The 21385-nt window shown below is 50.0% G+C and overlaps 1 protein-coding gene across 1 annotated transcript in view; it reads left to right on the forward strand.

Moving 5' to 3' along the window:
- The window catches only part of TUBB1 (tubulin beta 1 class VI), a 55872-nt gene that overhangs the window by 25305 nt on the left and 9182 nt on the right, over nt 1-21385 (forward strand). The window contains exon 3 of the mRNA XM_085619455.1: nt 21164-21274. Coding sequence (XP_085475581.1) covers nt 21164-21274 — 111 coding nt within the window. The remainder of the gene's footprint in view (nt 1-21163; nt 21275-21385) is intronic.

Genomic DNA, 21385 nt, shown 5'->3' on the forward strand with positions numbered 1-21385 from the left:
CTGCGCTGCGACATCACCCCTAGGCTGCCCCTCCTGCTTCCCACTTCGCTGGTGGGCTGAGAAGTCGGAGAAGTGCCCCCACGAAGCATCATCGTCCACGGAGGAGCCGGGACCAGGATGCGCGTGGGGCACTCGTGAAAGACGTCTGCAAGCCTCCGCGAACATTGCCCCCAAAGAACTAAGGTATTTGTGACTTGTGCGCCGTGGTACGACCCGTACTTGCCTTTGTACGAGCCGTACCTGCTCTGCCGTCTGTGTGCGGCGCGTCCCTGCCTCTGTACGGTCCGTACAGTGTAAAATCCATTGCCGGCGCTCACGCGGGAAGCGTGGGATTTGGCAAGAGACGTCCCGAACATGTACGACACGTACCTACGAGGGTACGGTCCGTACGGTTCACGTCCGGCATACGCGTACACACGGGAGAAGTGTGAGGAACGGCACAACGCGTCCAAATAGCGGTACGAGGCGTACCGGAGGCGCTACGAAGCGTACAATACCCCAAAGAAGCATTTTTAAAGTAGAACTTTGCCATTTTAAGATCTGTGGACTGCCTAAAAGCAATACAAGTAACTGAACCTCATATAAGTGAAGAACTGTATTTTTGAAAGCCTGCGTAAAGAAATCCTTTTATATAAAGAACTTTATTTTTACCTAAATACAGCCTTGTGTCTCTGTGTGGTGGGTTGGTGGTTATTGTGTGGGACCTCTTGAATACTTAACCTAATGCCCTCTGGAATCTAGCCTGACTGCTCGCTCCACGTTACCTAGAGGGTGAGCAGGGGTTATTTTTAAAGAGGTAATCCTACGCCCTGACTTAGAGGAAAGGGTCCCTGCTTGTCGCAAGTGCATACCTGCGCCAACCAGAGACCCCGGATTCTAACATTGGTGGTAGCGGTGGGATTCACGGATTTGCATTCTTGGTGTCTGCGCAGTGATTACTAGCCATTGCACAGTGAGGACAGTCCAGTAGCTTGAGCCACAGAACTTTAAAATTTTAATTTCGCTTGCCAAGAAAAGAAGATCCCTTGTGTTTGGAGTCATGCCGGGCCCAAACAGCATAGAGAAAACAGCATCTGAAGCCTAAGAGGCTGGAGAATTGGAATGGGATGAATCAAAGCTGGACAGCTACACAAAAAACCAACTCAAGTACTTTTGCAAGAAGTTCAAGGTTCCACATGTAGGATGTAGGCTCAAACCAGATCTCTACAAGGCGCTGAAAGCCTGGATGGAATCAAGAGGTGGCGTTGAGGAGATTGTGCCAGTGGAGCCAGCGGAGAGCATCCACAGTTTTGGCGGAGGCCAGTCACCAGAGGAGCTGGCAGACAGACAGGCCGCCAGAGAGCAAGAGGTCACTTTGGCAAAACTGAAATTAAATGGCCAGTTGGAGCTAGGAGCAAGAAACTGGCTCTGGAAGAAAAGAGAATGGCTCTGGAAGAAAAGAAGATTCTGATGGAGCACGACGCAAGAATGAGGGAGTTGGCGATAAAGGAGAAAAGTTTGGAAAACCCTCCCTCTGGTGGCAGCGCAACGCCGGTGCAGGTGGAGTCAAGGGTGTACATGCCAAAAGATGTAGTTAAAGAGTATTCCAAGAATGATGACATAGGGCAATGGTTCCGGGTCTATGAGATAGCCATGTCCTCCCACTGGGTCCCTGAGAGAGATTGGGGAGCGGGGTTGTGGGGGCGGTTCCTCAGTGAGGGGCGGGACACACTCTTAGATTTGCCCTCTGATGTCTACAACTCTTACCCCCACATGAAAGAAGCTTTAATGACCAGATATGGGCTAACTCCTGAATTATATAGACAGAGGTTCAGGGGGTGTACCAAGATTGTGGGGAGTACGTATGTAGAGTATGTAACCTTTTTCTGCAGAGCACTGGATGGCTGGGTGAAGGGTAGCAAAGTGAATGATTACCAAGGTCTCTTTGATTTAATTGCATGGGGGCACTTGTCGCTTAATTGTTTTCCTGAGCTACGCCAACACCTGATAGATAGCAAGCTGACTAACCCTAGGAAGCTTGCTGAAGAGGCGGACCGCTGGGTCAGCACCAGGGTCCACAAGGGTCAAGTGGGAGACTCCGCCAAGGGTGGGCAGGGTCCCCAGCAGAAGAGTGGGGGGGACAAGGGAAAACAGAAAGGGTTCCAAAAAGGCCCCAAAGTAATCCCCAAGGGAACCAGCAGAAAGGTTCTCAGCCTCCCCCACCCCCGAAGCCAACAGGGGCCCGACAGTTAAACCTGTTCCCAAGGGGCCCCCTCAATGTTATAAATGAGGTGAACTAGGTCACTTTGCCAGTGATCCCAAGTGTCGCCAGTATGTGAAACCAGCACCCACTGGTGCTCTACTGAAGCAAGTGGCTACAGTAGCCTTTGGGGAGGAGGTAGAAGTCCCAGGTGGGTGGGACCCCGTCCAACTGACCTTAGTCTCACTAGGAGACAGTGAGATGGTCCCTAACGCCGACTTGCCCTCTAACACTAAGAAATATGGGCAAGTGGTGACCGTCAATGGGAAGAAGGTAGAGGCTCTTAGAGACACAGGAGCCAGCGTGACTGCAGTGCGGCAGCACCTGGTATCTCAAGAGCAGTTCGTACCCCATGCCTATTGTCGGGTTGTCAATGCTGATAACACAGAGAGTCATTGTCCAATGGCTCAAGTTCCATTTGAGTGGGGGGGGTCTCTGGTACTCTGCAAGTCGCTGTGAGAACTGCCATGCCTGTAGACTGTCTCCTAGGTAATGATTTGGAGAGCTCCCCTTGGGAAAAGGTGGAGAAGACAGCTCACCTGCGGATGGTGGGTTTACCTGATTGGGCGTGCGTGACCACCCGGTCAATGGCAGCCAGTAGGGGTGTTGAAGGGACCCTGGAGCCTGAGGAGAGGCCCAGGAACCAGCTTTAGGGAGAGGGCGCAGGAGGCACGGGAAACCGGCTCCTAAAGTTCCCACGGCCCAGGAGGAAGCAGACCTCGAGGGGGGTGCCCTGGAGCCTACCGGGGAACAGATAGCCGAACTGGGGGACCTGCCTGAGCTGACCCATTGGCAGCAAGAAGGAGGCCCCACCAGGGAGGAATTCTGCAGGGAGCAGAAAGAGTGCCCCTCTCTAGTGGGTATGCGGCAGCAGGATGCAGCCCAAGCCAATGGTGATCAGTCCGGTACTCACTTAATCTACTGGGAGAACGACCTCCTGTACTCAGAGCCTATGGTTGCTGAACCTGGGTAAGCCTGTGCGCTGGTGGTACCCCAGAAGCTCAGAGCCTTCCTACTGGGGCTGGCTCACGACGTTCCGTTAGCAGGGCATTTGGGGCAGGACAAGACCTTCGAAAGGCTTGTCACCCACTTTTATTGGCCTCAAATGCGCAGGAGTTCTGACACTCACTGCAGGACATGCCAGACTTGCCAGGCAAGTGGCAAGAGTGGAAGGAAGCTGAAGGCTCCACTCCAACCTTTCCCTGTGGTCAGTACCCCATTCCAGCGAGTGGGGATTGACATTGTGGGGCCACCGGACCCCAAGACAGCCATGGGCAACAGGTTTATCCTGGTCTTGGTGGACCATGCCACCCGGTACCCTGAAGCCATCCCTCTGAGGACAGTGACGGCCCCCGTGGTGGGACGGGCACTGATGGGAATTTTCTCACGAGTAGGATTCCCTCTAGAGGTGGTGTCTGACAGGGGGACCAATTTCATATCGAAATATATGAAATCCCTTTGGCAAGAGTGTGGTGTGACATACAAGTTCACCACCCCTTACCATCCCCAAGGAAACGGGTTGGTTGAGAGATTCAACCGAACCCTAAAGGGCATGATTATGGGTCTTGAGGAACCCATGAGGCGTAAGTGGGACGTCCTCTTACCATGCCATCTCTTTGCATACCGTGAGGTGCCACAGAAGTCTCTGGTGTTCAGTCCCTTTGAGCTTCTGTATGGTCACCCAGTACGAGGACCTCTTAGTCTGGTCAAGGAAGGCTGGGAGCAACCTCCCAGGAAACCTCCCCAGAATGTATATAGTTACATGCTGGCCTTTCGGAACCAGACTAGGCGTTTCAGGCAACTTGCTGAGGCAAATCTGGAAGCCAGCCAGGAGGAAATGAAGCTGTGGTACGACCAGAATGCCACTCTGGTTGAGCTTCAACCTGGTCAAAAGGTATGGGTCCTGGCCCCTGTGGAGCCTTGTGCACTCCAGGACAAGTGGACAGGACCCTTTGAGATTGTGGAGCGCAAGAGTTCTGTCACCTACTTGGTGGACTTGCAGTCTCCTAAGAACCCCTTGAGGGTCCTCCATGTCAATCGACTGAAGCCCCACTTGGAGAGGTCCGAAGTGGGCATGCTCTTGGCCACAGATGATGGGACGGAGGAGGAGTCTGAGCCTCTTCCTGACCTTCTGGTAGCCTCAGAGCAAGACGGGTCAGTGGATGGAGTTAACCTCTCACCCACCCTGACCCCTGAGCAACAGGATGACTGCCGCCAGCTGCTGGGGCAGTTTCCTGACCTGTTCTCCCTGGTTCCTGGTATCACAGATTGGTGCGTCCATGATGTGGATACAGGAGACAGCTTACCTGTGAAGCACAAGGCTTACAGGGTAACTGACAGGGTCAGAGCCTGCATCAAAGAGGAGGTCTCAAAGATGCTTGCTCTTGGGGTGGTTGAGTCCTCCAGCAGTCCTTGGGCCAGCCCAGTGGTCTTGGTCCCAAAGGCTGCAGCGCCGGGTGCCACACCCGAACTCCGGTTCTGTGTGGACTACAGAGGACTCAATTCAGTCACGAAGACTGACGCGCACTCCATCCCCAGAGCTGATGAGCTCATCGATCGGTTGGGGGCTGCACGGTACCTCAGCACATTTGATTTAACGTCTGGGTACTGGCAGATCGCCTTGACTGATGGGGCCAAGGAGAGGTCCGCATTCTCCACACCAGATGGGCACTACCAGTTCCGGGTTATGCCATTTGGGATGAAGAATGCCCCTGCCACCTTCCAGAGGTTGGTCAACCAGGTGTTGGCTGGGCTGACCGAGTTCAGCGCCGCCTTCCTGGATGACATCGCAGTGTTCTGTGGCACATGGAAAGAGCACCTGCAACATCTCTGGGAAGTGTTGCTGGCACTGCGCAAGGCAGGCCTCACGATCAAGGCAAGCAAGTGTCAGATCGGGCAGGGTTCCGTGGTGTACTTGGGACACCAAGTAGGGAGCGGCCAGGTGGCGCCCCTACAACCCAAGATTGAAACCATCCTGGCTTGGGAGCCCCCAAAGACCCAGAAGGAGGTGAGGGCCTTTTTAGGACTCACAGGGTACTACAGGAGGTCTGTCAAGGGGTATGGCAGCATTGTTGCCCCCTTGACAGAGCTGACTTCGAAGAAGCAGCCCAGAAAAGTGATATGGACTGACACCTGTCAGAAGGCTTTTGACACCCTGAAAACTGCCATGTGCACGGCGCCCGTGCTCTTTGCTCCTGACTTCTCCAAAGAATTCCTAGTGCAGACAAACGCATCAGAGCATGGTGTAGGGGCTGTTCTCTCACAGATGACTGAGGGGGGCTGGGACCAACCTGTAGCCTTTATTAGTAGGAGGTTACTTCCACGGGAACAAAGGTGGAGTGCGATAGAGCGAGAAGCATTTGCTGTGGTCTGGGCGCTGAAGAAGCTAAGGCCCTACTTGTTTGGGACTCACTTCCGGGTTCAGACCGACCACAGGCCCCTCAGATGGTTGATGCAAATGAGGGGTGAGAACCCAAAACTGTTGAGGAGGGCCATCTCCCTACAGGGTATGGACTTTACGGTGGAGCATCGCCCTGGCACAGATCACGCAAATGCTGACGGTCTGTCCAGGTTTTTCCGCCTTAGTGAAGAGGAACTCCCTGGGGTAGGGTAGTTCCCCCCACATTTCAGCTGGAGGGGACACGTGTTAGACCTGGCACCTTGGCGTGAGTTTCCCTTCCACTTTTTGCTGATGTGCCTCTTTGTGTATTGTTGGTGTTAGCTGCTCAGGGCACTGTGCCACTGCTAATCCGTGCCACAGTGCAAGTGCTCCCTTTGGAAGAGTGTATACATTGATTGGTGTCCATGTTTGGCTTATTTGGTTTACTATCAGCCCCTAGTAAAGTGCACCATGAGTGCCAGGGCTTGTAAATAAAAATGCTGCTGGTGGGCTTGCAGCACTGGTTGTGCCACCCACAGAAGTGGCCTAGTAAAATGTGTCTAGGGTCTGCCACTGCTGAACCTCCGCACGGTCTGGTACTGTCGCGCTGATTGCGCAAGTGCACCTACTTGCCAGTCCCCAAACCTTCACTTAACTACATCTTAGTCACCCCTCTGGTAGGCCCAAGGGCAGGGTGCATTGTAGGTATAAGGTAGGACATGCCCTGATGTGTGTGGCATGTCCTAATAGTGAATTACAGCCATTTTCGTTTTTCACTATTGAAGGCTACCTGCTCTCCATAGGCCAGAATGGGCTGCTGGAATTACAACACGCTGTAATCCCAGTGGACTCAGAGAGCATGGTAGAAAGTCAAATTTAGTATGCCTGAACTCAGAATAATAAAATACTTCTTTTAGTAAAGTTTATTTTAATATCCTGTGTTTGTAAATACTACTTTTAGAAAGTTAGTATTTACTGACCTGGCCATTTCAGTCCGCCTCTGCTGTGTGTGTGTGTGTGTTCTGCCTAGTAACAGTAAAGGAGCAGGGCTGGGGAATTCCAGGAGACAGGCTGGCTGCCAGGTGGTGGGTGGAGAGATTACACCAGGATGGGTGGGAGGAGTACACTTTTGACTCTGAATAGACCTGTGCTCTGCCACCACAATGCCAGCTCCGCCCCCTGTGGAGCGACTGATGTCTCTGCCCTGCTGCTGAAAGGAAAGAGCAGAGTCACCACAACAAAGTGCTCCAAAACTGGACTGAGCCAGGCCCAGGCCCCCTGGTGACAAAGAACAAAAGAATTGTGCTCCTAAGAAATCAGATCCTGTTTGCGCCAAGAAGAACCTCTGCCCGAAGAGAAGGACCTGGGAAAGCTGCATGGAGGACTACTGTCTCTGACCTGTGAGACTGGCCTGTGGTGGGTGCCTTGCTGCTGAAGGAGAGGAGGAAAAAGACGGAAAGACTTTTGATCAACTTGTGCTTTAAACAATCTCCAAGGGCTTGCTGGTGAATTTGCCCCCTGATCTGCGCCCCAGGAACAGTGGGCGCTACCCCCCCTGGAAGGAGAAGAAGCTGCCGTGGGTGATTCTACAACGCTGACCCCAGAGAACCTGTGCACCCCCTCATCTCGCTGAGCAACGCGACTTCTGCTGCCGGAGCTGCTGTGAGCAACGTAAAGGCCTGCCAGCCTGAGCAAAGCAAACAACTGCCCCCTCGAGCCCTAGCTCGCAACGTAAGGGGGAGATCACCGACTCTGAGCGCTGAGCCCCTGCGACCCCCTCCGGGCCGTAGAGACTACTGTAAGGACCTGAAGTGCCCTGGTTCGCCACATCCGGACGAAGCTAACAGCGCGCTGCGAGATCACCCCCAGGCTGCCCCTCCGGCTTCCCACTTCGCTGGTGGGCTGAGAAGTCGGAGAAGTGCCCCCCCGAAGCATCATCGTCCACGGAGGAGCCGGGACAAGGACGCGACGTGGGACACTCGTGAAAGACGTCTGCAAGCCTCCGCGAACATTGCCCCCAAAGAACTACGGTATTTGTGAATTGTGCGCCGTGGTACGACCCGTACTTGCCTTTGTACGAGCCGTACCTGCTCTGCCGTCCGTGTGCGGCGCGTCCCTGCCTCTGTACGGTCCGTACAGTGTAAAATCCATTGCCGGCGCTCACGCGGGAAGCGTGGGATTTGGCAAGAGACGTCCCGAACGTGTACGACGCGTACCTACGAGGGTACGGTCCGTACGGTTCACGTCCGGCATACGCGTACTCACGCGAGAAGCGTGAGGAACGGCACGACGCGTCCAAATAGTGGTACGACGCGTACCGGAGGCGCTACGAAGCGTACAATACCCCAAAGAAGCATTTTTAAAGTAGAACTTTGCCATTTTAAGATCTGTGGACTGCCTAAAAGCAATACAAGTAACTGGAACCTCATATAAGTGAAGAACTGTATTTTTTAAAGCCTGCGTAACGAAATCCTTTTATATAAAGATCTTTATTTTTACCTAAATACAGCTTTGTGTCTCTGTGTGGTGGGTTGGTGGTTATTGTGTGGGACCTCTTGAATGCTTAACCTAATGCCCTCTGGAATCTAGCCTGACTGCTCGCGCCACGTTACCTAGAGGGTGAGCAGGGGTTATTTTTAAAGAGGTAATCCTACGCCCTGACTTAGAGGAAAGGGTCCCTGCTTGTCGTAAGTGCATACCTACGCCAACCAGAGACCCCGGATTCTAACAGCCCGGAAAACCGCGAACCTCACGCCTCACACCTAGCCTTCCGCTCCGCACCCAGCCCACGCTAATCCCAGTCCGCCAAGCCAAATCGAGCCACCTAGGGACACGTGCGAGGCTCGTGCCCCCCTCCCACCCGTGGCAATCCATACCACAGGGCCCCGTACGCCTGGTGCTGGCCAGGGACAGGGCGGGGGCGGGGTGGCAAGCGGGACTCACCGTTCTTATGCAGACACAACGAAACGACAACGAGCGACCCTCCGGCACGTGAAGCGTGGATGCGGCGTGCGAGGCGACAAGAGGTCGCCGGCATGGTGGGGGAGGGCTATATAGCCTCCCCCCACGCCCAGAGGAGCCCCGGAAGTGACGCCCGTTGCGTCACTTCCGGGCAGGAAAGAGGAGGGGGACACCGGCCGGCGTCCCTGCCCCCCAGGAGGGGGAGGCGGGGAGGGGTGACCGGTGCCCAGGCGACACTAGGGTGCCGCCCGCCTAGTGGCCCCCTCCGGGGGCCGCGGGCAGCGGCACTCACGCAGACACATGCCTGAGGCGGAAACAGTACATTTGCTGCACCGTGACTGGTGCTTCTAAGCGTGTGTGTGGTAACAAACACTGCTAGCGAGATAAATCATGCACACAAATTAAACTTACATTTATGGGGGGGGGGTCGAGGAGCCTGATTAACTCAGGCAGAGACTTAGCAGTAAGGACAGTGCAGCCCCACCTATAACCAGCTGGAGTTTTGGGCGACTGTTTGTACGGGCTGATAGGAAAGGCACTAAGCTGTATTTACAAATGATATTCTTGTTGGGGGGGTTGGCAGGGGGGGAGGGGGAGAGAAGTGAAAAGCCTGATGAACACGGCGAACCTTTTATCAAGTCTGCCCAGAGCTGGAGAGGGGAGGTGCCCTGGGCTGGGAGGGAAAGGTCAGATAGAAGGGAGAGCTGTAAAAGACAGGAGGAGACCTCCGGGCTGGGGAGAAGCTGCTGCCGGACTCAAGTAGGAGCAGAGAGAGTCAGTGGTGAGGAGAAGCCTGACTCGACGGTATTTGAGGCTGGTGGGGTGGAGGAGATGAAGAGGCAGCACTGGTGAAGAGAACGAGAGAGGAGTGAGTCGGTAGGCGTACCTGAAACTGGTGCCGTGCTTCTACACAGCCCAGGCAATCAAGAAGAGAGCGTATAAAGGACCTTAAATAAAAAACAATTAAAACAGGAACACCACAGTGACAAGGGCAGTTGCCTCGGAGGGTCGGAAACACTAAAAGGTGGGACTAACTAAACATATCCACCAAACAACCGAAGCGCTTTATGAAGGGCACTAACAAGAGCCTATAGAAAACAAGGGCGGTGCTTCAAGCCCTATTCTAGATACTACAAGTCTCACAGAGCTACGCATGCGTGCTGCTAGTCTCGACCTAAAAGAGCATCCTACCGAATCTTCAGTTCTTTTGCATAGCACTGCTAAAAGTAATAAAAATAGATAATAGCTGACCACACCCCACCCACCACAAGCACCCTCTCCCATTTGAATCTATGCTTGCTGCTCTCCAGGGAGCAGAGAGCTAGCACCTCAATGACAGTCTCTCTGATCTCTGTGCCAGCACAGCTTCAAATTGCCTTTCATCTCGGGTCTTCAGAGTGCCAAGTGGGTGGCATTACTAGCCATGATTCCACACTGGTCTTTCAAAATTTAGACGAGGCGGGAACATACCATGGAAATGAGTGCTTCCACCAGTGACATCACAGCAGTGGAAGGCCACTTTTGTTTTCCAGTGCTGTAATGTAGTGGCAATGAATAACCACATTTAGAATCCATCATTCGTGCTTCTAGCTGTCAGTCAGAGCCACACTCAACAGTTAATAACATCTTTCTCCACACCTCACGCATGCACACAAAAGCTGCAACTGCCCCCATCCGCTTTATGAGGTGTTCCCCATGTTCACTGAACTTAAGGGCTTATTTATGAGAGCCCTGTGTCATCTTTGCACCACGTAAAGTGGTACATGCGTGGCGCTGGGCTCTCATTTTGAATTATGAAGCCACACAAAGCCACCCTGCGTGGCTTTGAGCGACTTCATATATCATGACTAAGGCGACGCAGCACAAATTGCTGAGTCTCCTTACTCAGCATCCGGGAGGCATTTCCTGGGCATTGCCGTTTGTTTTCCCATGCAACACCCATGGAATTTGATGCTGCCCCAGATTCACAAAGGGATGAAAAACTGGAGAGGCGCAAAATCCATACACCTCCCGAGGTGAGGCGTAACTAGGAGAAATATTTTTTCTTCTTTCCATACTGCAGCACACATAGAAAGATGAATACAGCCCTCAGGATTGTGTTTGTGCAGGAAGGTGCCCCTTCCGTCACAAAAACAATCCTGCATGCAGCGGAAGCACCCTTGCAGCATGATGCAAGGATGCCTTCAATGGCGCTAGGCTGCCAAAACATCTCCAGTGCTGGTAGAAAGGACAGAAAGGCACCCTATTGCTTAAATATGGTACATTCCTGCCCTTTTATTTTGGCATTGGGCAGTGCAGCAAGATGCCTTGCTGTGCTGCCCTATGCCAAAATCCCATAAATAAGCCCCTTAGAATGCTTATTCACAACAGCTGTTAATGCCCACATTCCAATTTTCTGATTGGTCAAACCAAGTGTAGCGTTCCATGGAAGGTGCGTGCATTCATTCTTGTATGTTTGTGAATGGATGTGGGTTTGGTGCAGACAGAGGGCTCTTGTTTGCTGATTTCCATTCTGAAGAAAGCCTTCTATTTGCCTGACATGAACCTCTGCGTTTGGCAATGTTTACCATTCCTTCATTTCACTGTCACGTCTTAGCTCTAAACCACATCATTTGTTTCTCTAGACGGCTGTGTCATCAACATCTCCCATATCTCAAAAACAGGCGAGCCTCTCTTTTGCATGGAAAGCCTGCTTTGCTCTTACAGATTTGTGAAAGTCTCCTTGTTTACCTAACAAAATAATTCTTCATGTGGTTGAGCATCATTTTTAAAACATGTAGAATCCATTATGTTAGTCCACATGACCACATGAAGACCTATAAGGAATTACAGCCAAGCTCGGTGGTAGTTCTACTGTAGACAAAACTGCCTGGACCAAGACTCACAAAGCGCTTGTTTGCCCCAGTGCTGCATGAATGCAGAAAACAGAGGGAAACAAGCCATTTTTAACAGACCTTGCTATTTGTGCATTTTGCTTAACTCCTGTAATTAGCTCCACTGTACTTTCCATTTCAGAATTTTCCTAAAGGACAAATAGCACTTAAACAACCCCCCCCCCCCCCTGTTTTGATCGAACAATTCTATTAGCTTAATACCTTCATCCAAAAAAACAGTCTTAAAAAAGTGTACATTCTCAACAAACATATCTTACAGGAGTGACTAGACAGGGTTGCCCAACTCTCCTCTTATATTTGCTCATCTATGGAACTTCTTAAACATAAACAAATAAGGCTTAATGGTGGTGAACACAGACTACCACTTTTCCCAAATGATAAACTTCACTGTGTGCCTCAACAGGGACACTCACTACCAACGTTTTGAGACAGAATCCATATGATTTTCTGAAATATCAGAATTTAAAGCAAAATCATTTTTAATTATTTGCTATGACAATCGCCAAACCATCAAAGACAAACGAAAATCCTCTAACAGATGGAGTGATTGTTTGCGCCGAAGCCCCAGTTTAATATCTGTGAGCCAATATACCCTCCTAAAATTTGTGTACTATACAACTGAAATGCACCTCATGTATTAGGCTTTCCTTATAAGGAACTATACAGAGTATGACAACAGGTGGGCTCCTGTTTTGGGTCTGTGACTTGTATGAAGATGCCTCGATTTTTATAACAGGAGTTAGTAGCATATCTGTGGTTCAACAATTCATGCAAATATCGACCCCTACAAAATGACTTTGATTATCAGGTTATCTAAGGGGCATATTATCAAGACAGGCGATAAAATTATCACCGCTTTAGCGGCAGAAAACTGCAGCTAAAACGGCGATAATGGGCTTGATAATATGCTCTATGGAATTCCAATTGAAGCCCATGTTAGATGTGAAGGACGTCTAACATGGGCTTCAATTGGAATTCCATAGAGCATATTATCAAGCCCATTATCGCCATTTTAGCGGCAGTTTTCTGCCGCTAAAGCGGCAATAATTTTATCGCCTGTCTTGATAATATGCCCCTGAATGCCCACAAATGTGCATGTATGTGAATGCTCCCAAAATTCAAAGCTTAACCACGAATTGAAACGACCATTAAGTGGAATTTACTGGTGTGGAGAACTCTGCTGTTGTTTTGGAGGTCTCCACCCATGTAAATGGGCTCACACCAGCTGACTCTCTTTGTGAATTCCTTGCAGGCAAGAGAAAAGCTAAATTCGGTCTTAAAACTTAATTTCTGGCTGAATTAATCTTTGTGGATAAGGTTTTATACACTGATATCATGCATAAAAAACCTTTAAATAAAGTCATTTAAAAATAAAATTTGAAAAAATAATTAAATATGGGAAATACAGAGGGAAATGGCATAAATAAATACTATGGAACTAGGGGGCATATTCTCAAGGATTTATCGCTGAGTTATCGGCACTTTATCACAGCCAAAGTGGCTATACATTTATCCCCCCATTCACAATCTGGTGCAAACAGCCGATATCACCAGTTTACCTGCAATAGCAGCCGCCAAAAACATCGCCACAGATTACCCCGGCAACTATCGCTAATGAGATGCAGAGTAGGCGTTCCCGTGCAAAAAGCAGCGACATCACCACTCCGCAACATTCTCAACGACCAGCCAGATCGGTGATAAGTTCACAAAACAGGCGATAAGGCGCGTTAGCAGCAGGAAATTAACACCTGCTCTGACCTGGTGTAAAGTCGGACGAATACCTGCACCAGAAAAGGGAGCCCAGCCCGGAGCCACACCTGAAGAACAACAGATGCCATGGAGCCACTGACCATGCAGCCCGGAACCCCAAGAGGGCCACAACACCCACCACCAACACACCCAGGCATACAACCCCCCAAACCCCCCGGATACCCCCTGCACCCCCCCTCCCGGACTACCATAGAGGCAGCGTAGACCAAGCCAGCGGACCTTCAGAAAACGCACCAGCCTCACAGACCCAACACAAGAGGATGTCATTACCCACAACAGGCTCAAAAGGACAACCATCCTCTGCATCCTGAACATCATAGCCCACAGGCGGATGGTACCCACACAGCGGACAACCAACATCCCTCCGCAGACAAAGTCGCTGGCTGTGCTGCATCTGTTAGCCTCAGGTACCTTCCAACCAACAACTGCCGGAGTCAGAGGAGTCTCACAGCCAGCCCTATCAAAGTTCATCACAACTGTCTTGGATGCCATCAGCAGCTTGATACCCCAGCACCTTCACTTCCCCCACACTGCGAAGGAACAGCTGGAGACCAAGCAAGGCATCTACGCCATAGCTGGCTTCCCGCACATGTAGGGGGTAATTGACTGCACACATGTCCTACTTGTGCCCCCTGCCGACACTGCACGCAATTACCGCAACAGGAGGAACACGCATTCCATCAATGTGCAGGCAATAGTGGACCACCGGGGACTCTTCACCAATGTCGTCACCAACTACCCAGGCAGTGTGCATGATACCTACATCTTACGACAGTCCAACATCAACCGGGGCTTCCCGGATGGCACCTACGGAAATGCTCTGCCCGTTGGTAAGTACCAAATGAACACAGCACACACCCCAACTCCCCAATCATGCAACTCACAACTCTGGGAATGCACACGTTACAAACTCACAACAACATGCCAAACAACAAGCCCACCCACCAGACACAACAGCACAACTTACTGTGGCAACCTGGGCTAGCTATGCACATGAGCCATAAACAGCTGGCACCTCAGCCACACAACAGCAGAATGTGGGGAGAGGTGGGAACCAGACATGTGCGGAGGAGGCAAGTGACCCATGAATGAATAGGTACACAATGCCAAGTGTGGCATGGATGTGCTGGACAGACTGCAGTATGCAGACAACAGACATATCCATGTCGACATACACTGCTGCTGTTTGGAGTGTAGTGGACAGTGGACGCAACCATCTCACCCCAGCCAGTGAGGAAGACTGCGTAAATCTGGCTTGTTACGTCCCCCCCTGTAAGCGTGAGCGGATTGGGCTGGCCCGGCGTATGCCAGGCTAGCATAGAGGTGTGAATAAAAAGCACGTAGCTCTGGGTGTGGTTCTCTTCCGGAATGCCCAACGAGTCCGCCAGGGCGGCGCCTCGCACCCCGCCACGAGGCCGACGCTGTGAGCGGTGTTGCCTGCGACCCTGTGGACCTGTTGCACCCCAGGCTGCTAGTCCCCGAACCAGTCTTGCCCACCGCTGCGCACCCAGGCCTCACTGTTCACCTGCCAAAACCGGTGTGTCTCCAAGAGGGCCCACCACATGCCAGTGCAAGCTCCAAGCCCAAGGCCCGCGAGCTTGGCAGCCTCCTCAGACCATCACGGCCTCCGTGACACAGGCCCGCAGTACTCCAGTCTCGTTGACGTACTCCACTGCTGCCTCCGGCTTACACCACGGTCAAGTAGGTCACACATTTGGAACTAAGTCTTGATATCCTGATGGCCGAGTTCATGGACATTTGATATCAATGTACAGCCTTCCATGTGGTGCCACCAAGTCTGTAATATAGCACACGTGTCTGTGGTCCCTCGCTGACTACTGCCTTCTGCCCACACTGCAGTCGAGTAGGGTAAAAACACTTTCGGCACTGAGTCTTGATTTCTCAATGGCAGAGTTCATATCATTGCACGCAAGGAGAGGTGTAAGAGGAAGACGCGTTCATCGTTATGGAGGTGATCGAACACTGCCAACAACTGCTCTGGTGTCACTAACTCTGTGCATCGCGAGCCAACGACACGTGGCTGGGGGCCCCTGCTGACTGTGCCTCGGGCCTACACTGCGGTCGAGTAGGTCAGACATTTGGGACTCCGTCTTGATTTATTTATGGCAGAGTTGATTGATATCACTGTACAGGCCTCATCGTAGACTGCATCCCCTTTCAGCTCCGGTGCCACCAAGTCTGTGCCCCGACATTCATGGACACTTTCTGGTTGAACTTGGGTGGCGAATAAGTCTATGGCCTGGGGGTTGTCTTCATCATCATGTAGCTAATACTGACTTGGTGGTAAAAACGAGGCTGTAGCATTCCACTCCTCCATTTGCTGCTTCCTGCCGGCTTCTGCCCTCTACATCATGCCCTGGAGAACACCTTCCACTGACCCCCGCAACTCACCGCTACATTCACCTTCCAAATCAACGAGGACCCACTCAGCTTGCGTGGCCCTACCCCAGTGCACCGCAAGTCACCGTCCCGTGTCGGTGTGCCTGTGCGGCCGCAGTGCATCTGGGGCCACTAACTCTGTGCTGCTCAAGTCATGGACCCTGTCTGATAGAATATTGGCTGGCCTCTGGCTCAATTAAGTGGGGGTCATTAACGCCATATGTCTGTGGCCCTACGCTGTCCGCTGCCTCCAGCCTCAACTGCGGTCCACCTGGGCTCACACATCAAATCGAGTCCTGACCTGCACGGACGTCGCATCACCGCAGGATGCACACGCCACCACCGCCAGGACCAACTCCAAACAACAGGTGCCAGAGTCGGAAGTGTCTTACTGCCAGACTATCAGAGTTGCTCACACCTGTCGTAGTTGCCATTATCACCTTGATACCCCGCTTAGCTCTTCAGAAGCCACTAACTCAGTGTACCACAACTCATGGTCCATTTCGGATTGAGTTCTGTGCTGTGGACAGCTCATGCAGCAATGTCACCTCAGGCAGTGTGGGACCATGATGAGGAAGATGATGCAGGTGTAACACACCTCACTGCGACAGGAATATCCCGAAAGGACACAATGCTAGACAATTTGTTCACATGAGCATGCTCAGCTCTGGTGCCCCAACCTCAGTGCACTGCAACTCACGGACACTTCTGATTGCATCTTGGGTGACTTCTGTACTTGCTCAGGGTACCACCATGATGCTTCGCAGTTGTTTCTGTTATGCTGCTGTTTCCGCTTCAATTGTGATCACTGTTCAAGTTGTGCCAGCACCAACCACTCCATGAGGGCTGGCTTACACTCACCCCACACACATTCAGCACAGGCGTCACTGTACATGTGACCCTGGCAATAAAGGTGCTGGGCGCACGTGCCCGTAGCCAGTTCCACTAACTATCTGAGTGTGTCTGTGTGGTCAGAACGTATGCATGAGGGCCCCAGGCCCTACAACATTACATTGTGCTGTGTACGGGTATGAAGATATGTCACTGCAGGCAGCGGTAAGACCTTGAACATGTAGCTTCGTCGTCCCCCAATCAGTACGTAAGAGGAGTGAACTGTGCCGGCGTACGCAAGTCCAGCGTGGGAGTGTGAATGATTATCCCAGGGCTCTGGGCGTGATTCAGTACTGGTAAAGTGCAAATGCATGTGTCTCAGTCGCAGTGTGGGTCTCCATTGGGGAGTGTAAGTGGTCCCTGATGGGACTTAGACACCCACATATGGGATCTAGTTCGGGTTCCATGGGGTCGAACCCCACCCGCACCTGTTCAGCCACCTCCTTCTGGCAGTCTGACACCTGGCCTTGAAATGCGATGTGTGCTTCGGTGGGGTGCTGGGAGCCAGCCATGGTGGTGGGTGCTTCCAGCTGTGTGGCCTGTGCAGGGGGTGGGGGTCTCCTCAATACAGCTGGGCTGCCCTGCTCCTGGAGGTGGATTGCCTAAGATGTCCATGAACTGTTGTAGGACGTTGGTGTCAAGGGTGTGGAGATCCTCTTCAGCATTACAGATGAGTTGTCTGCTTGAGGTGTTGTTTGTTCCTCTGCAATGTGTAGGGGAGATACATTTTGACATTATGTTGACATGTATGTTGACGCATTGTTCACGTTTACATACGGACTGCGTGACAATGTACATTGTGACTGTTTGGGAGGAGCAGACTATGTGATGCGGGACAAGTGGACATTTGGACTACATCACGCATGTGAGGTTGTACAAGTACATTTTCATCTAACAGTTTCCTGCTATGTCAGGTGTGATTGGCCAGTTTCTACACACACGCCGACCCAGTTGTATCCTCTGTTCTGCAGTGTATGTGTTGCACTTTGTACCACATTGTTGTCATTGTTGATGTGCTGTTATTGCTATGTGTGTGTGCTGCATTGTGGGAGATTGGCCCCTGCAGCAGTGATTTTGCTGCCCCTTATCCCTTTGAGGCGGTATGCCTTTGATGTTTGTGCTTTTACGGTGCTGAGATGTTGGCGACTTGAATCATTTGTGCTCTTGGACAGATTGTGTTCTCTTGTGCATTGTTTGTCTGCAGATGTATTGTTGATGTCAGGGGTTGTGTGTGCACGTGGATGTGTCAGAGTGTGACCTGCTCCTCCTTTCCAGATGTGGTCCACACTCAGCCACCTCAGTGTCATGGTGTGCACCATGTCATGATGATTGTGCTGCAGCCATGCTGATCGTCATATAGTGTCACTTGCATTGTCAGTGTGGCTCACAAATACGCATCTTTGCTGTGTTTTGCACTTGTGCATGTATTGGTTGTGAGATTGGTGATGTGTGGGGTGGGACCCCTTTGGGCACATGGTGGACAGGGGCCTACTTGGTGTTTGTATGTGTGCTGCAGTGTGCCACAGGGATCAGGGACATGATCCAGGGTCATTGTGGGTGTGCAGTGTGCTACACATGATCATGCATGTGTGCCATTGTTCCCATCTCCTCCCGTACCCCCAGACCCTAGTCGTTACTCACCCTGTTGATGTTGTTTCAGGTCATATAGAGCTGTGTCCCACCTCCTTGCACCGTCTCCCCACTGATGACTGTGGCCACCATTTCCACCAGCTGCTCCTGTTGTGCAGGACTCCCGCCTCAGTCGCCGTGGCTGCCTACCGGTTGGCAGCGGGTTTCTGCTTGGTTTGGCTTTTCACATCATGCCAGCGCCTCTTGGTCTCCTCCATTGACCTCCGCGGCAGTCCGACTGCATTTATGTTGTTCAGGATTGACTGGCATGTTTACGTTTGCGTTGCCAATGACACAGTGGAGGTGACAAACAGTTGTTGTTAGTGTTCTATCTCCTCTGTGACGAATATCTGGTTTTCCTGCGGACTGAACCCCGTCTTCCTCTTCTCCTTGGCCTTCCCCGACCCCGGGGTTCCTTGCTGGTGGTCTGTGGGGCTTGTGGGGTTCGCGTTGGCCTCTGCACTTGGTCCGGGTGGATCCATGGTGCTTTTTTTCTCTGCTTTTCTGGTGCATTTTCCCGCATGACGTGTGGGAATTGCAGGCCTGTCGCTGGTTATCGCAGATTTCTGTAACACGGTTTGGGACATCGCTACTATTTTCACGTTCGTGTTTCGCATTTTTGCGGCGTTGCGTTGATTTTAATGCGATCATTTGACGCGTTATCGTGAGACTATCGCATGGTAACGCTGTGTTGAGAATACCACGTTCACACAGCATTATTTTCCCGCAATCGACTGCGATGTGAGGAGTTGCGTTCAGCTAATTTTGTGATAATTATCACATGTGCTTGAGAATATCCCCCTAGGACTCCGATTTGGAGGAGCTAGTATGCTGGTGATTTGAAAGAAAGGGGTATACACGCACCAATGTACTGACTGACCTTGAAACTACTAGATAATCTTAAAAATATTATTTCCTGTCTGGATAAAAACATTTCACCAATACTTGCAAAGCTGGGTCATGAGATGTTCAGATTTGAAATGGCTGATGACATATTTCAGGCTGTGTCTTGATCAGAGTGGGTCTAATGGTTGTTGAAGAACATTTCTGTTATTAGCTGTAATTTATATCTACGCATCAACAAGAACGTATGTTGAAAACATAAAATCAATTATGATAATGCATTCTGAAAGAAAGACATTAGGTAAATTAGGCGGTAACCATCCTTCACTATTGTGCCCATTAAATTCTCTTTTTAAACTTCAGCTCTTTTCTTTTGCTAAAGATTAGATTTGAGGATTTGAAATTACACTTCACAAACAGTACTAACATGAACATATGATACATGTTGGGTCTAACAGTATTGTGTGTTGTAATAAACAATGATGACAAGTGTAGTTAGTTTAGGAGTGTTGCTTATGATGTTCGGAATTTTACAGTTTGACTGTGTGGGGAGCAGTTACATTGATCTTGCTTTCCTGCTAGTCGCACGTACAGACACTTGAAGTAAAGGAATTTTGACTTACCTCAAATTGTCTCTTTTGCATCTTATCATTGGTGATGAGGATGAAATGACAAGTGACAAGATGCAAATTACTATTCCTAGTACTGTGAGTTCTGCTCCTGTGCCAAAAAAAGCTTGGTGCAAACTTTCCATTGATAAAATTAGACCTTTAAAGGATGCTTGTCAAGTCAAATATGGAATTTTAGCTATAAACTACTACTCTAGGTGGCATGAGGTCGTGTTTGTGAACAGCTTTACCACTACCAAAGTGAAATAAATGTTTGAGAACTTATTTTTTGAGAGGGTAAACTGGATGAAATTATCACAGACTGTGGACCACCATTTAGTTATAATGACTTTGAAGTTTTTCTGTCTTAAGAATCTTGGTGTTAAAAATGTATTTACTTCATTGTACCACCAAAGGAGCAATGGTCTTGTGGAAAGGTGCAATAGAGTGATAAAGGTAAATATTCCATTGTCACTGGTTTGTCACTGGTCGGTGGGCTGGATTGGATGTGAGATGTTAATATTTACTGTGGGCAATCTGCACCACTCCAAATGTGGACATTATGGCTACTTCTTTCTTTCTAGTAACGGGAAGGTTTCCACTTTCATAAATACCCAAAATATGGATGGAGAAAATTACCACCAGATAGTTTATTACAAGGTGTGTGTGAAAAAATTAGAAAGGCCCAAGAGACGTATGATAAGGGTGGTTATTCTCAGGTGAAGAAAGGAGAAGTGGATGAATCAAGAAACCTTTCCAGTGTGAAAAGGAATGTTCTAAGTTCCCTATGCCCATAAGAGTGGTCAAGGATGAACATCTTGCAAGGTTGGATGATGGAGAGTGTTGGAATAAAGAAAAAGTTGCAAAGTTCATAGTAAATCTCATAAACAAGAATCTCTTAACATCCAATTGGAACCTTCTAGGAGTACTAACATCCAATTGGAACCTTCTAGGAGTTCTACCAGGAAAGATCGCTTCAATAAGGTTCAGGGATTATGTTGTGTTAAGGAGTTATTTATGTTATTCTTTATTATTTTTTGAGGTAATGTTTGGGGTCTTGTTTTTTGCTTTAAAGGGGGAAGATGTGTTGGGTCTTACAGTATTGTGTGATGTAATAAATAACTATAAAAAGTATAGTTTAAGAATGTTGTTTATGATGTTCAGAATGTTATCATTGGAATGTACAGGCAGCAGTTCCTGTGATTCTGCCGGTCGCATTTACAAATTCTTGAAGTGAGAGTTTTACTTACCGTAAATGGTCTTCCAGGCATCTTTTCAATATAACTATTGAAATACATATTTAGACATAGCCTAAGCCCTTCAACAGGAATACCTCTTGGTGTCATTATATAAAATCTAATTTTTTATTTTTTTCTGTTTAGAAAAATGTAATAAATGTTCCTGCACGAAAGGCATGAACTGGCTCAAACTCCCATCAAAATAAATCTATGTAATGTGACTGAATTGTTAATGATTTATAGAGTGATTGGTGTGCATTTTCTGTTCTTTGAACATATGGATGTTTTCAAAGCCTTCTTCTTAATTTCAGCGCACAAGTATGTGCCCCGGGCCATCTTGGTGGATCTGGAGCCAGGAACCATGGACAGCTTGCGATCCAGCAGAATAGGAACTCTCTTCAGGCCTGATAACTTTATTCATGGTATGTGTTCAAAACAGTAGAGCTATGAGTTATAGAGTGCCAGGTAAGTACTGTATGAGGCAACTCTTCCTTTGAACATTTCAAGAAGTCTTCAGTCTTCCTTGACATCAC

This window comes from Triturus cristatus, chromosome 7 (genome assembly GCF_964204655.1).
Source record: "Triturus cristatus chromosome 7, aTriCri1.1, whole genome shotgun sequence".
NCBI classification, from domain to species: domain Eukaryota; kingdom Metazoa; phylum Chordata; class Amphibia; order Caudata; family Salamandridae; genus Triturus; species Triturus cristatus.